This window comes from Lepus europaeus, chromosome 20 (genome assembly GCF_033115175.1).
Source record: "Lepus europaeus isolate LE1 chromosome 20, mLepTim1.pri, whole genome shotgun sequence".
In the NCBI taxonomy this organism is placed as follows: Eukaryota; Metazoa; Chordata; class Mammalia; order Lagomorpha; family Leporidae; genus Lepus; species Lepus europaeus.
This window is the reverse complement of record NC_084846.1, coordinates 30,857,560-30,870,086: the sequence shown is the minus strand read 5'-3', so window position 1 is coordinate 30,870,086 and position 12,527 is coordinate 30,857,560. Positions and strand designations below refer to the sequence as shown.

The 12,527-nt window shown below is 57.7% G+C and overlaps 1 protein-coding gene across 1 annotated transcript; it reads right to left on the bottom strand.

Moving 5' to 3' along the window:
• Positions 1-8,191: 8,191 nt before the first annotated feature.
• Positions 8,192-11,370, bottom strand: EVX1 (even-skipped homeobox 1). Its single transcript, XM_062179453.1, has 3 exons — positions 10,944-11,370; positions 9,267-9,523; positions 8,192-8,746 (listed from the first exon to the last, which is right to left on the bottom strand). The coding sequence occupies exons 1-3, from the start codon at positions 11,368-11,370 to the stop codon at positions 8,192-8,194; spliced, it is 1,239 nt and encodes a 412-aa protein (XP_062035437.1).
• Positions 11,371-12,527: the final 1,157 nt, after the last annotated feature.

The following is a 12,527-nucleotide window of genomic DNA, read 5'->3' as shown; positions in this document are numbered from 1 at the left end:
GACTCCCATGGCAAGGGACTGAAAGAGGGCTCCATCCAATAACCAGCAAGGAACGGAAGCCACCTGGCCCACCAGAGAGGCACTGAGTCCTGCCAGCAACCACGTGAGCGAACCTGGAACAACATGCTCCCCCACTGAGCCCTGAGATTAGACCACAGCCTCAGTGGCCTAGCCTTGAGCCAGAGACACACAACCAAGCTGCACCAGACTCCTGACCCACAGACGCTCAGCTACTGTTTGTTGCTTCACTGGCTAAATTTTGGAGTAACAGAAATAGATAACAACAGGCTTATTGTTGTCACGTCCATTTTGCAGATGAAGAAACTGAGGTTCAGGGAGGTGAGAAACAGTTCAAGCTGGCACAGTTTATATGTGTCAGAGTAGAAATTCAAGCCCAGGAACTACACTTTTGTGTGCTCAGATGGCTTATGCTCTAATAAATAGGTGTCAGCGCACTTATATTTTGTATTTTGTAAAATGTAACGCTTCTGATGATAAAACTGCAGAGGCTCTAGGCGGCTTTATCTAAAGCTCCCCTTCACCAGGTTCTCTGCCAAAGCAAGCGTAGTTCCCACTACAGTGGCACCCTGGCCACGGCTGTCACCGCTAATGAGATCTTTTCAGGCAAGGCACAAATTAGCTAGAAGAGGATCCAAACACAATCGAAGTCGCATCAACACCAAATTGGAGGAGAAAAAAGCTGTTGTGTAAGCCTAAGTCTGGTATTTGCTAAATAAGAGGTGATCAATAAATATTTATTGATTCATTCATTGGGCTAAACTGCTCATTGAACCTCCAGCAAAGGAATATTGACTGTATTTTTGGAAGGCAGAATGAATTTATGTTCCTTTTTTTTAGAATGTTTAATTATTTATTTGAGATGCAGAGACACACAGAGGGAGAGAGAGAGAGAGGGAGAGAGACAGAGCTCCTGTCCACTGGTTCACTCCCCAGATGTCCAAGGTGGCTGCAGGGGCCAGACCAAAGTCGGAGACTTGGCACTCAATCCAGGTCTCCCATCTGAGTGGTAGGAACCCACTCACTGGAGTCATCACTGCTGCCTCCCCGAGTCTGCATTAGCAGGAAGCTGGAGTCAGAAGTCAGAGACAGCACTCTGAAGAGCGAGTGAGATCTGGAAAGAATTCCTGACTCCTGATTTCATCCCCCTTGGGTTTTGTAGGTATTTGGGGGGTGGACCAGCTGATGAGGGCCTCTGTGTGTGTGTGCGTGTGTGTGTGCCTCTGTGTGTATCTCTCTCTGCTTCTTAACAATGAATTTTAAAAAACAATGATGGGAATACAAATGAATATTCTATTCTCACAGTTAAACACACTACACAGAGGCTGACACATAGTAGGCACTCAAATGTTTGCTGAACAAGAACCCGTTGACTAAACCCTATAAGGCAGCATCTTACATTCTTACATTCCCCTAACTCCTGTGGGCAGAGGAAAGAAAAGGCAACATCATACATCACCTCCATCAAGCCCCATTTCCTGCCTAGCATATGTATCTAGAAAAACCAAGCTGAGAGAATAATGGAACATAGATGACACAGCTGCTCTGGGGCAGAGTCCAACTGGAAGCTACATCTTCTATCCTCTAGTCCTTTGCTCTTCCCACAGGGGTACAAATGCCCCCTCCCTTCCTGGGAGGTAGACTCTGTAAGGCCTGGGAGGTGTGCTTGCTCTCAGCACCCAGGCTCCCTTTTCTGACCACTCCAAGGCCCGCCCTGGGGCCGCCCCTGTATGGATTCGCTGTGTAACACGTCCAGGACCCGGGCTGGCAGTTACTTGACGGAGGAACACCCTGGGTAGGGGGCCTGTACTTGCCTCCTCCTCCGGACCAAGGCAGGCTGTCCACTCCCACTTCTGGGGCCTGCAGCCAGCCCAGCGGCTCTGGCTCTGGCTCTGGCGCAGGTCTGTGTGCTTCGCAGCTCCCAGTGCCTTGATGAGGCGTGTTTAATCTTCCACCCGGATTATTTAACCTCGGCATCCTTGTTAACAAACAGCCATTATTAACGAGATAGGAGACCACATGGGGTGGGCTTCTACAGACAATGTGAGCTCCCTTGGCCTTTCTGCCAGCAGATTCGACTCCTAATCCTCAGCGACCCAGCCTCCCCAAACCTCTTGCACAGAAAAGCCAGCCTATACCGGGTGTTCTGGGCTCTTACCTCGACCCCCGCCCAGGCCAGAGGCTGGAGGATGCGCCCCTCTCCCTTCCTTCCCCGCCTCGCTGGCTGTCCCGGGGGATCGCTCCAGTGCGTTATAAATTTTACCTTTCCAGCGTGCCGGAGAGGCGAGAAGAGTATGTGTCCCAGCTCCGGGCCTGCCTGTCCCCGAGGACACCAATTAAAGACACTAATTGGACAGCAATGCATCAAAGTCGTTCCCGGGAGTGGGTCCTTGGAGCGCCAGGAATCCGTTCGTTGGGCTTTTGTTTCAAACACGGAAATATAGCGGAAGAAGAAGAAACACTTCGAGGTGGAAGGGACCAGCGCGCGTGCTGTACCGCGTGGACGCCTCCACCTCTCGCTGGCCTCTCTTCTTTCAGCCTCCGCACATAAAGCGATCTTTCCCACTCTCCTGCTCTGAGGCCGTGGCACTCCCCCACCCCCACAAGAGCGTCGCCTAGCAGGCTCCCACTCCCTCGGCCACGCGCGCAGAGCCCGTGTAAATGCGGCTCCTGGTTATACCCAAGAAACACACGCACCTGCCTGCGCGCTGCATTCTAAATCCGCTGAGGGAGGGGAAGCAGACAGGGAGGCACCTGTCACCTCCAAGTGGTAACGGCCATCTCCATTGCGTTGGATCCGAGGGAGGCATCTTAGGGCACCTGGCCTCCCCCCAGGAGGGGTTATTTCGGTATATGGGGAAGGGACACACTGGCTCGCGGAGTTGTGGGGCGAGGGTGGGGGGTGGGGATGGTTCTTCTTTGGGAAGGGTCCCGAATCTAGAAGGACTTAACCAGACTCCCCGTGCCAGAATGGCAAGGGCGAGGGGGCTGCAGAAATAGGGCCCCTTCCCCGCCGTCGGCTTAGAAGGAGGCCACGTTGAAGAGAAGGCTGAGCCGCCCGTCTAGAGGCCCCCCAGCAGCCCCCAGCCCGGGCGCGCAACGAGACTTCCGCACCTGCACAACGGAGCGCCGAGAGCCTTGCGGCCGCTGAGAGTGGCGGTCAGACCCAGACAGGGCCGGAGACCCCCGCAGACACACCCTGGGACGCCCTGGAGGGGGCCTCCCTGGGCTCAGTTCCTCGAGAAGCCCTGCCCTGGCCACACGAGGCTGCAACAGAGCCGCGAACCCCAAGCAGGCGCTCGAGACCCGCCCCGGGTCCGCACGGCGGCCGCGGCGGGAAGCTCGCGCTCACCTGCGCCCTGGGGACGTCTGGAGACGAGGCGGCAGCGCCCTGCACCCCGCGGGGCTGCGGCCGCTCCCTTCCCGAGGGGAAGGCACATTGGAATGGCTGCTTTTGATCCCATTCGTTACCGACCCCGGCATTTGTTTTCCATTTTATAAACGCTTCCCTTTAAGTAATTGTCCCCGTTAACAGCGTATACCTTTCAGCAGCGCTCACTGCGCTATAAATAATCTCGATGAAGATGCAGGATATGACTTTCACAAGATTGGACAATTGATTCAATCTGTGACCCGCGATCGCGAATAATATTGGAAGGCTATTTAAACAGATGAAGGCCTAAATTGTCTTGCTTGTATCTGAATTAATTTCTCATTCATCATCATTATGAAGTGATTGGGCAATTCAGGGTCTTCAGCCTGCTGGAACGGAGCGGGATTTAAATGAGATTGTAACACAATTTAAATGCTTGCCGACTTTAACGAGGCCAATTGAGCAGCTGCAATAAATACAAATATTTTTCTAAACAGTCTTGTTTTAAATAATTACTTAATGCTTTCATGTTATTTTTAAGTGGCAATCTTTCTCTCCTGCCTGGAATATCGCACACTTATTTGCTGAGAAGGCGGTTTTGGAAACGACTTTGTGTTTCTGTTTGCTTTGTAGACAGTAAGGATGCGTTCTGTGGCTGGGTTTGGTTGGGCTTTGTTTTCTCTTGGGCTCCACATTTCTGAGGTCGCAAGAGTGGGCCCTAGTTTTGCCTTGATGCCGTCTGATGTGCCTGCCCTGGCAGCGCTGGGGAGGAGCTGAGTGATGGACGGAATCTGCCCTTGCCTCTAGGCGCTTAGCTGCGTCCTGCGAACGAATCGGTGGGATTGCTCTTACAAATGACACCCTGAAGAGTGGCGTCATGTCTGATTTGTCCTGATGACGGTCATCATCTGGAACAAATCAGAATTTCAGCGTATCCGAAGGTGTCCCTTAGGAAGTTCAATCTTGGAGCAGTTTGATTCTCCCGCAAGTCTCCTGGAGCGGTTGGAGGCCGGCTGAGGATTCCTTTGTTATGGAATCAGAGCAGACAGGGAACCCCTCCAGAGAAGAATGATTTGGGAAGTGGGGTGCCGGGAGACGTTCAGAAGCAACCCCAATGTTTTGCTGCCGCTTCTTCCCGCAATCCTCCTCCCGCCTCTCCCACTCTTAAGTGACAGCGACAGTGCACTGAGAGGACACAAGGAAGGCAGAGTCTGTACGGAATCTTTGCCAGTGTCTGCGGTCACACCCGTGCTCCCCGGTGGACATATGGCAACGGGTGTTTCCTGGGCTGGGGGATAATAGAAGCAACCGAGCGGGAGAAGCCTGGGGACAAAAGAATCAAACTTTCGTGAAAGGGCTGGGTTTGGGGGTTGGGGGACATGCGATTTACCCTGGGGACTGGGGTGACTGTCTAGGGCCCTGTCCCCCTGGGAGGCCTGAGATGACGGGGTGCATTCTGAATCTTTTCTCCCTCTATCTGCGTTGGGGAGGACTCCGTGCCTGAGCTGTGTGGTTGCAGGATTCAAGCCTAAGGATGTGGAGCTGAAACAGTTGCTAGAGAGAGCCTCCATAGGGCATACCACACTGGGGGACACAATCAAACTAAAGACCAGAAGGGAAGTGGAGACAGGGATGGAAGAACCAAGTGATTGGCTGTGTAACTGGGCAATTTAATCCCAGAGTTAGGGGGGCTGCTGGCCAGAATAATTTTGTCTTCCAGGCTCTGCCAAGCTCATCCTCTTTATCCTGTTGTTTAAAATGAGCATTATCCCAAACATATGCAATGCAATCAGTTTGGTCACACTTACAAGAACACGCTTTAATAAGGCAATCAATCACACGCTAACAAGCAGGCGACGGCCCGGCACTCGGGCTGCAGGACGACCAGTCTTGCTGGGCTGGGCAAACCCAGGCTGGCGCTGGACCATGCTCCCAAGGCCCCATTGGCCGGGCTAGGATTGAGGAGCCATGGCAAAGTATAACTCGGCAGTGAGATGTCCGACTTTGCTGGCGATGTCCTCAGGCAACGGGCTGCAGTGTGGAGGCAGCGAGGACGAAGCAGGAGCCTGGAGCTCATAGCTGCATTGGCTGCTAATAGCTGTGAGAAACTCAGACCCTCTCTTTCCCCATCTGCAAAATGGGATGAAGATGTGGCAAAGTCAAGCGGACGTCCTCAGAAAGTTGAAAGCAAATCCAAGGGCAGGCCCTGGTGCCAGCCTCACGTTTCCCTTTTACAGATACGGAGAGTGAGGCTGTGGTGAGGCAGGGCCTGCTTCACGGTCCCCCCCACCCCACCCCAAAGTGAAGCACCTCAAGCCTGGGGTTGCCCTGGGAAGGCGGGCCAGGCAAGCCTTTTTGGGGAGGGGAGGGGCAGTGAAAAGTAGCTCCTAGTGCCAAACCGCAAACCTTGGCAAAAGGGAAATTTCATTATGAAGTAATGAGTAATTCCTCCTGGCAAGATGTATTGTTATATCTTCCACTTCAATTTGGAGGGAGAGAGGCTCAATTACCCAGAAAATACAGTCAATTAAAGGCTGCTGATTGGACACGAGGCTGGATCATCGATCTTGTACTTTCCAATATCGCTGCAGACACCTCATTTTCCCTCCCTATTAACTGAAAATACGCCTGGCATTAAGGCAACCCGCAGCCCATTTACCTGTCGCAAGCAATCTCTGCCCAACGCGGAGCAACCACAGAATTCGCCAGCATTTGGCACTCTGGAGCTTCCGGCTGCCGAGGGAGCTGCTCAGATTTGAGGGCAGGGGTGCTGGAAAGGAAACCTCGACACAAGGCTTTGCCTGGGAGGGCAGGGGCCGCTGTGCACAGGACTTCCCCACCTGCTGCGGGGGACCTCTAGGTGTCTGTGCCAGCCAGAGCCTCCTCGCCTCTCTGAAGATACCACCCCTCCCCTGTATCAGCGGGACTCCAGCTGTGCTAGCCACTCCCGAGGTGGTGGCTGTTTGGGGAGTATGTGTGTGTGTGTGTGTGTGTGACTACTAAGCAAGGCCTGTCGCCCTGCCCTAAGGGGCCAGAATTCCATCCTCAAAATGACTTCTAGTCTGAGGATGAGCCCAGCCCTCGTCCGTCCTCGTCCCCACCAGCAGGTGCAGACCCGGCTTGACCAGCACACTCAGCCCTCCGCAGTGGCAAGTTCCATGGCCCTGCCCACTTGGGTTGGGGTGGAGGCAGAGTGCATGGCGACCACAGCCCAGTTCCCCTTTCTCCAAAGGACTGGAGCAGCTGGGCAAGGGCATCACGGGGTGAGCCCCATGGGGTTAGCAGTCTGTGGGGGACAATGGACCTTGAAGTGCTCTTAGCACGCCCAGAATTTAGAAAGCATGCTTCCCAGGGCAGCCTGCAGCCTACTTTGTCCACTGCCACGTAAAATCTGTTTGGAGCCTGCCAACGCCCCCACAGGGCTTGGGACACTGGTCTATAGTCCGTCTTTTCATTCCTTCCCTACCCATGCCCTTGCTGGCTAAACTAGCAATTCAAAATTACTCAAAGTGCTGGCTACTGCCAAAAAAAAATTTAATGCTAAAGTGAGAATCATGTCCAGCTTTTATTGCAATATGGTTAACAAATTGTAACAGCAAATTCTTTGGGCTTCAGAGGGAAACCCCAAAACAAAGCAACTTCATTCCCTCTAGGAAGAATGACTCCCTCTCAATCGGAGTAAAGCTTGCATTGGGGGTCAAAGTTCTCCTTGTCCTCAAAAACCGGCTACAAGAACCGTGTGGCGTGCGGGCTTGGACGTGGCTTCCAAACACCCTGGTGAGGAGCAGAGGCAAGGTGCCCAGAAGGGGCAGACACCACCACCCGCTGGTATCCGAAAGTCAAGTCCCAGTGGCAGCTTGGAGGAGGGGAGGGAGGGGAGGATGTACAATGCCTGCCCGGTGCTCAGGGAAGAACTCAAAGTGAACTGGCCAGGAATGAAAACCCGCCTCGAATCTGCCAGCAGACACCAGGGAAAGAGGTACAGTGCCCACTCCCTAAACTCTTTCCCTGGGCGCCTTGTTAACAGCAGCTCAGCTCTGGGGCTGTGGCCAGCCGCGTGGTGAGCATTATTATACATTCAACATCCACAATCCCTCCTCACGCATATCACTTGCTAATCAGGTTGTGTTCGGGGGGGCCCAGGGAGAGGCGGCTTGGCCTCAGAGAAGCTGCGCAGGGGCCCTAGGGACTGGACAGCCTCCCTCCTTAGGCCAAGTAAAAGGCTCGGTGTGAGGCGGGGTGGGGATGGAGCTACAAAGGTGAGAGGTATCGCAGAGCTGGGGGAGAAGAGGGAGATCAGGTGCTGGGAGATGCCAGAACCAAAAACGCGGTGTGATTCAGGCTGCAGGAAGGGCCGAGAGCTCCTGGTACCCCTTGCACTCTCTCGGCTGCATGGCTGGTGCTTTGCCAAGCACAAGCCCCTCGCCGTGCCTTGAGAAAGCTGGCAAAGATTTATCTCTACCTGCTCTGCACATACAGCGTTTGGTTACAGCAATTTCCCTTCGCAGGGCTTGGGGTTGGCCTTGGCAGGCAGGGGGCCCGGGTAAGAAAGGACTGGAAGGTGGCGATCTGGGCAAACGGGCTGGATATCCTATCCCGTCGCTGTTGTTGCGCCACTCCTGCTCCCAAATGCGCCAGCCACAGCCCTTCCTTCCAGGGCGCCCTGACCGTCCCTCAAGGCTGAGTCCATTGCGGCCCTCCGTGTCCTGGGGCAAGCAGGGGCCGCGGGCGCTGGCTGAGTCCCCGAATGACGGAGACCCCCCACGGGCGTCCTGGAGCCGGCAGCCCGCGGGCGGTCCCTTATCTGGTGAGGGGCACCTCCTCCCTCTGGTCCAGCGCCACAGAGGAGGCCTTGCTGAGCGCCGAGGGCGCGAAGGTGAGGAAAGAGTCCGAGCGAGAGGTGGAGGCACAGGTGAAGTCCGAAGCGGCGGCGGCGGCGGCGGCGGCGGCCCGGGACGCCAGCCCGTTGGCCGGGCCGCCGTGGCAGGCAAGGCAGGAGCAGGGGCCGCCGGCCGAGGCGCCCAGTCCGTGCGCCGGGCCCGGGTAGAGCGGCGGGTGGCGGAAGGCGCACAGCAGTTCGGGCCGCGGGTAGGGCTGCGAGAGCACGCGGAACGTGTCGAGCGGGCGCAGCGGGCCGCTGAAGGGCGAGGCGGCGGCCGAGGCGGCGGACGCGGCGCCCAGGCCCACGGGCGAGTAGTAGGGCAAGGGCAGGTGCGACGGAAAGGGGTAGGGCAGGCCGCCCGCGGCCGCCGCGTGGCTCATCATGTACGTGTAGAAGGCGGGGTCGGCCGGGTGCGGCCACGTCATGGCCAGGCGCTGCCGCTTGTCTTTCATGCGCCGGTTCTGGAACCACACCTGCGGAGAGGGGAGCATCGCGCGCGTTCGCCGGCCGGACCAGGCCCAGGCCCAGGCCCAGGCCCAGAAGTCCTGCCCCACTCCGGAGGACGCGCCAAAGCTGATACCAGACCAGACCGCTGCCGCCGCCCCCTGGACCTAGTGTCCCTTCGTGGGAGGTCCAGGAAGTGACTCCAGTCCCAGTCCCTCCTTCCCTCTGCCCACGTGGCCTGGACCCCCTGCGAGCCAGAACCCAGCGTGGGGGTGGCTAACGCTGCGGGTGTGAGCCGGCAGGCAGCTTCCGCCTTAGAAATAAACCTCCTTCTAAGCCTTCTCTTTGGGGACACTTGTCACTAGCCCAGGCACCTCCTCCCAGGAAGGGGACAGACTCAGGGTCCGCCCAGGGACTGTCAGGGCAATGTGCTCGCACCAGGCAGATTCCAGGCCCAGACTCCTGGCGTGCAATGCAGGCAGTGGGCAGTGCGGATTTACTTCCTGCTAATAGGTGCACACCCGCCTCCGCCGTCCGCGCCGCGAATACCTTAATGGTGGTTTCCGGCAGGTTGAGCGCGGCCGCCAGCTCACAGCGCCGGGGCCTCGATACGTAGTTCTCCCGATAGAACTCCTTCTCTAACCGCGCAATCTGCTCCCGCGTGAAGGCAGTGCGGTAACGGCGCATCTGGTCACTGGCGCTGCAGGCCAGGGAGCCTTGCGAGCCGCCGCCGCCGCCGCCGCCGTTGCTCTTGGGGACCTCGTTGCTACTGTTGGGACTGCCGGCCAATGCCTCGGAGCCGGGTCCTGTGCAGAGAAGCCCAGAGAACACGCGTGGCGCACACACACACACAACACACAACAGGCACACGTAGGCCAGCTCAGGTGGGGCCATAGGCCCAAGATGGGAAGGGAACGGGCTCCCAGCCACCCGGAAGACAGGGGACACAGAGATTTGGGGGAGGCCTGCTGTTTGAGAGGCCTCTCGATGACAAGCTGGGTCTGGAGGCTCCCAGCTGCCCTCCCCAAACACAGGCAAGGTGCAGCCTCTCAAGCTTTCTGCCTACCACTGGCAGGGGTGGGCAAAGGTGTGCCCTGCAGACAGGCACGTTTGTGTTGGAGCGTGGCGACTCTGAGTCTTAGGGCACTGTAGGGTGCTGGGCGCGTGTGGCGCCAGCTTGCTCCTGTGTGTGCCCGCCCTCGATGGTGTGGATGGCAGGGGTGGTGCATCCCAATGAACAGAGCTTGTTTCCAGGGAAGCTTAGGACAGAGTGTGGGGTGAGTGGAGTAGACGGTTTGGAGTGGGTGTAGGTACTCACAGGTGCTGGCTGCCAAGGCCAAGGGGTGGCTTGCTCTCCCTCCCAGGACCTTCTTCCCACTCCCACAGCTTCCTGGAGAAGTGTCTGCCGGTGGGCTCTCCCTCCCAGTGACCCCCCCACCCCACCCCCAGGCAGTGATTGTTGGCACAGAGGGAGACTCCCTTCCGGGCCATCTACCCCCACTGTTAGCCATGGTCGGGGAGGGGCTCTGTGATCTGGGCCTACCCCCAGGGGAAGGGTGGTGCTGCGGCCCCCTGCAGCTCCTTTTCCTTTGGGTGGAGAAGTGGGACTAGGAAGGGTTGGGGAAAGGGGAGGGCCCGATCCTTGCCTTTTCAAATGCAACCGGAGACCAAAGGCAATTAGACCACTGGGACCATTTCCGACCTGGCGCCGCCGAGCCCGGGAAGTGACAAGGTAATTTGGACCTCTGACCGACGTGCAAACTGGTCCGAGGGCCGCAGCGCCGGGGCGGCCACAGTCGGCCGCGGTTTTACGGTCCTTTATGGACTCCTGGCTTCCGCGCATAGATGCGCCTTACACCCCACCAGCCCCAAACTGCCCCGACTGGCGTTTGATCTTGCCTTCCCCCCGGGGTAGGTGTTTTCTGCGTGTAGTTGAAGCATTCCCACGAAACAGTGGGTGGCTGGGGTGCTCCTTGAACCCCTCAAGCCAGGGCTTACATCTCCCTCCCCCAACAAGGCACGGTTGTCACCCTCAGTCCCACCAATGCCAGGACACAGTAGGAGACCCCCCGCCAGGGCACAGAGAGCCAGGGAGAGGAGCTCAGGTCCCCCAGCCATCCTGCCCAGGGGGAAAGGGGTCCTCCTCCTGGCCGGAGCTCAAGTAAAGGGCGGGCACAGGGGAAGGCCCCCCGGGTTGGGGGGGGAGCCGAGGGGCGCGGCGGCTACCTTTGCTGTGCTGGTACTCGGCGCTCCCGGCGGCGCAGTCTGGGGTGCAGCTCACCTCGATTTCTTCATAGAAATCCGACTCGGTGTCCGAGCTACTGGGTTGCCCCTGGCCAGAAAGGCTGTCGGCGGAGGGGGCAGGGGGACCCGGGCCGAGCATGGCCGCCCCGGCTGCCCGCGGCTCGGCGCCTTGCCCCGCCGCGCAGCCTGCTAGTCCGTCGACCGGCTCCTCCTCCGGGCCTCCCCCGCCGCGCTCCCGGGCGGCCGCAGAGCCCGCCCGCGGGCTCAGGCAACCGCGGGGCACCATCTTCTCCGGCGGCTCGGGCAGCGGGCTGCCCACGGCTTCCGACAAACTGGAGACTCTCTTGCCAACCAGAGTGCCAAGCTGACCCCCATCCAGAAACATAACCATGTCCTTGCGGCTCTCCATCCTGGGGTCCTCCGGAGGGGGGGCTGGGGGGGAAGCCCCAGCGAGCTCCTGACCCCCCGGCTCCCCGGCTCCCCAGTGGCCGGACGGAGTCAGGCTGCGAGAGGCAGAAAGAGAGGGCCCGACGACCGGGAGGGCGCGGGGCGTCCGGGGCGCGGTGTCGACGGCGACCGAGGAGGTGGCAACAGGGAGCCGGGGTCACCTTGTGATGCGAGCGCTCCTCTGTGCCGCACCGCCTCTGGGAGGAAGCCCCATTGCCCTCTTCTTTCTAAGCTGTCATCCTCTTGCTGCAATCGTCATTACAGTACCGCTGGTGACGCCACTCGGCGAGCGCAAGTGGATAAATAGAAACGTCTGCCACTGGGAAGATGAAAGGAGACCGGCGGCTAATGGCTCGGCAGTGATGCGCCAGGTGTGGGCCTCGCTCGAATGGGGAGGAGAGTGTGAAAGCAGACAGAGACACACACACTGAGAGAGGGAGACAGCGGGCACAGGGCCGCGAATGGAATTCCGCCGACGGAGACGGGGAACGTCGGCCGCGCGGCGAGCTCGGCGGGGGCAGCGGGACTCGGGCGTCGGAGGCGCTTTGCATTTTTCTCTCTCGGTTGTTTTAACTTTTGTTTTCTTAACTTGGTGGCTTGCTTTAACTCGGATGCAAGAATCCGTAGCTGCATTCTAGAAGTGTGAAGGCCGCTTAGGGGCCTCAGTTCTCCAGGAGTTATTCCCAGCGCCTGCCCGGGGCAGCTAACCTGAGCCGGCTCCCAAGTCTTTTTTTTCTTTCTTTTTCTTTCTTTCTTTCTTTCTTTCTTTTTTTTTTTTTCCCCACAAGCGCCCGAAACCCCAGTCTCTTCCCCCACCGCTGAGCTGTGTGAGAGCCTGGGTCTGGGGCATCCTTTTCCTCTCCTCTCCCTCTCCTCTCCCTACCCCCTCCTTCCTCCTGGGAACCAAACTTCCCTGTTTTCTTTTTCAGGGGGCAAGAAAGGAATACCTGGATATTTCTTCCTTAAAGACCTGGGGTTGGCTGTCGACTCAATGTGCTTGCTTAAGGTTTTTTTTTTTGTTTGTTTGTTTGTTTGTTTTTAACCTCCCCTGCCCCATCTAAGTGGCCTGGCTCTTTCCAGAACCTAGCTTGACCTCAAGGTGGTTTTGCTGGAAGAAAC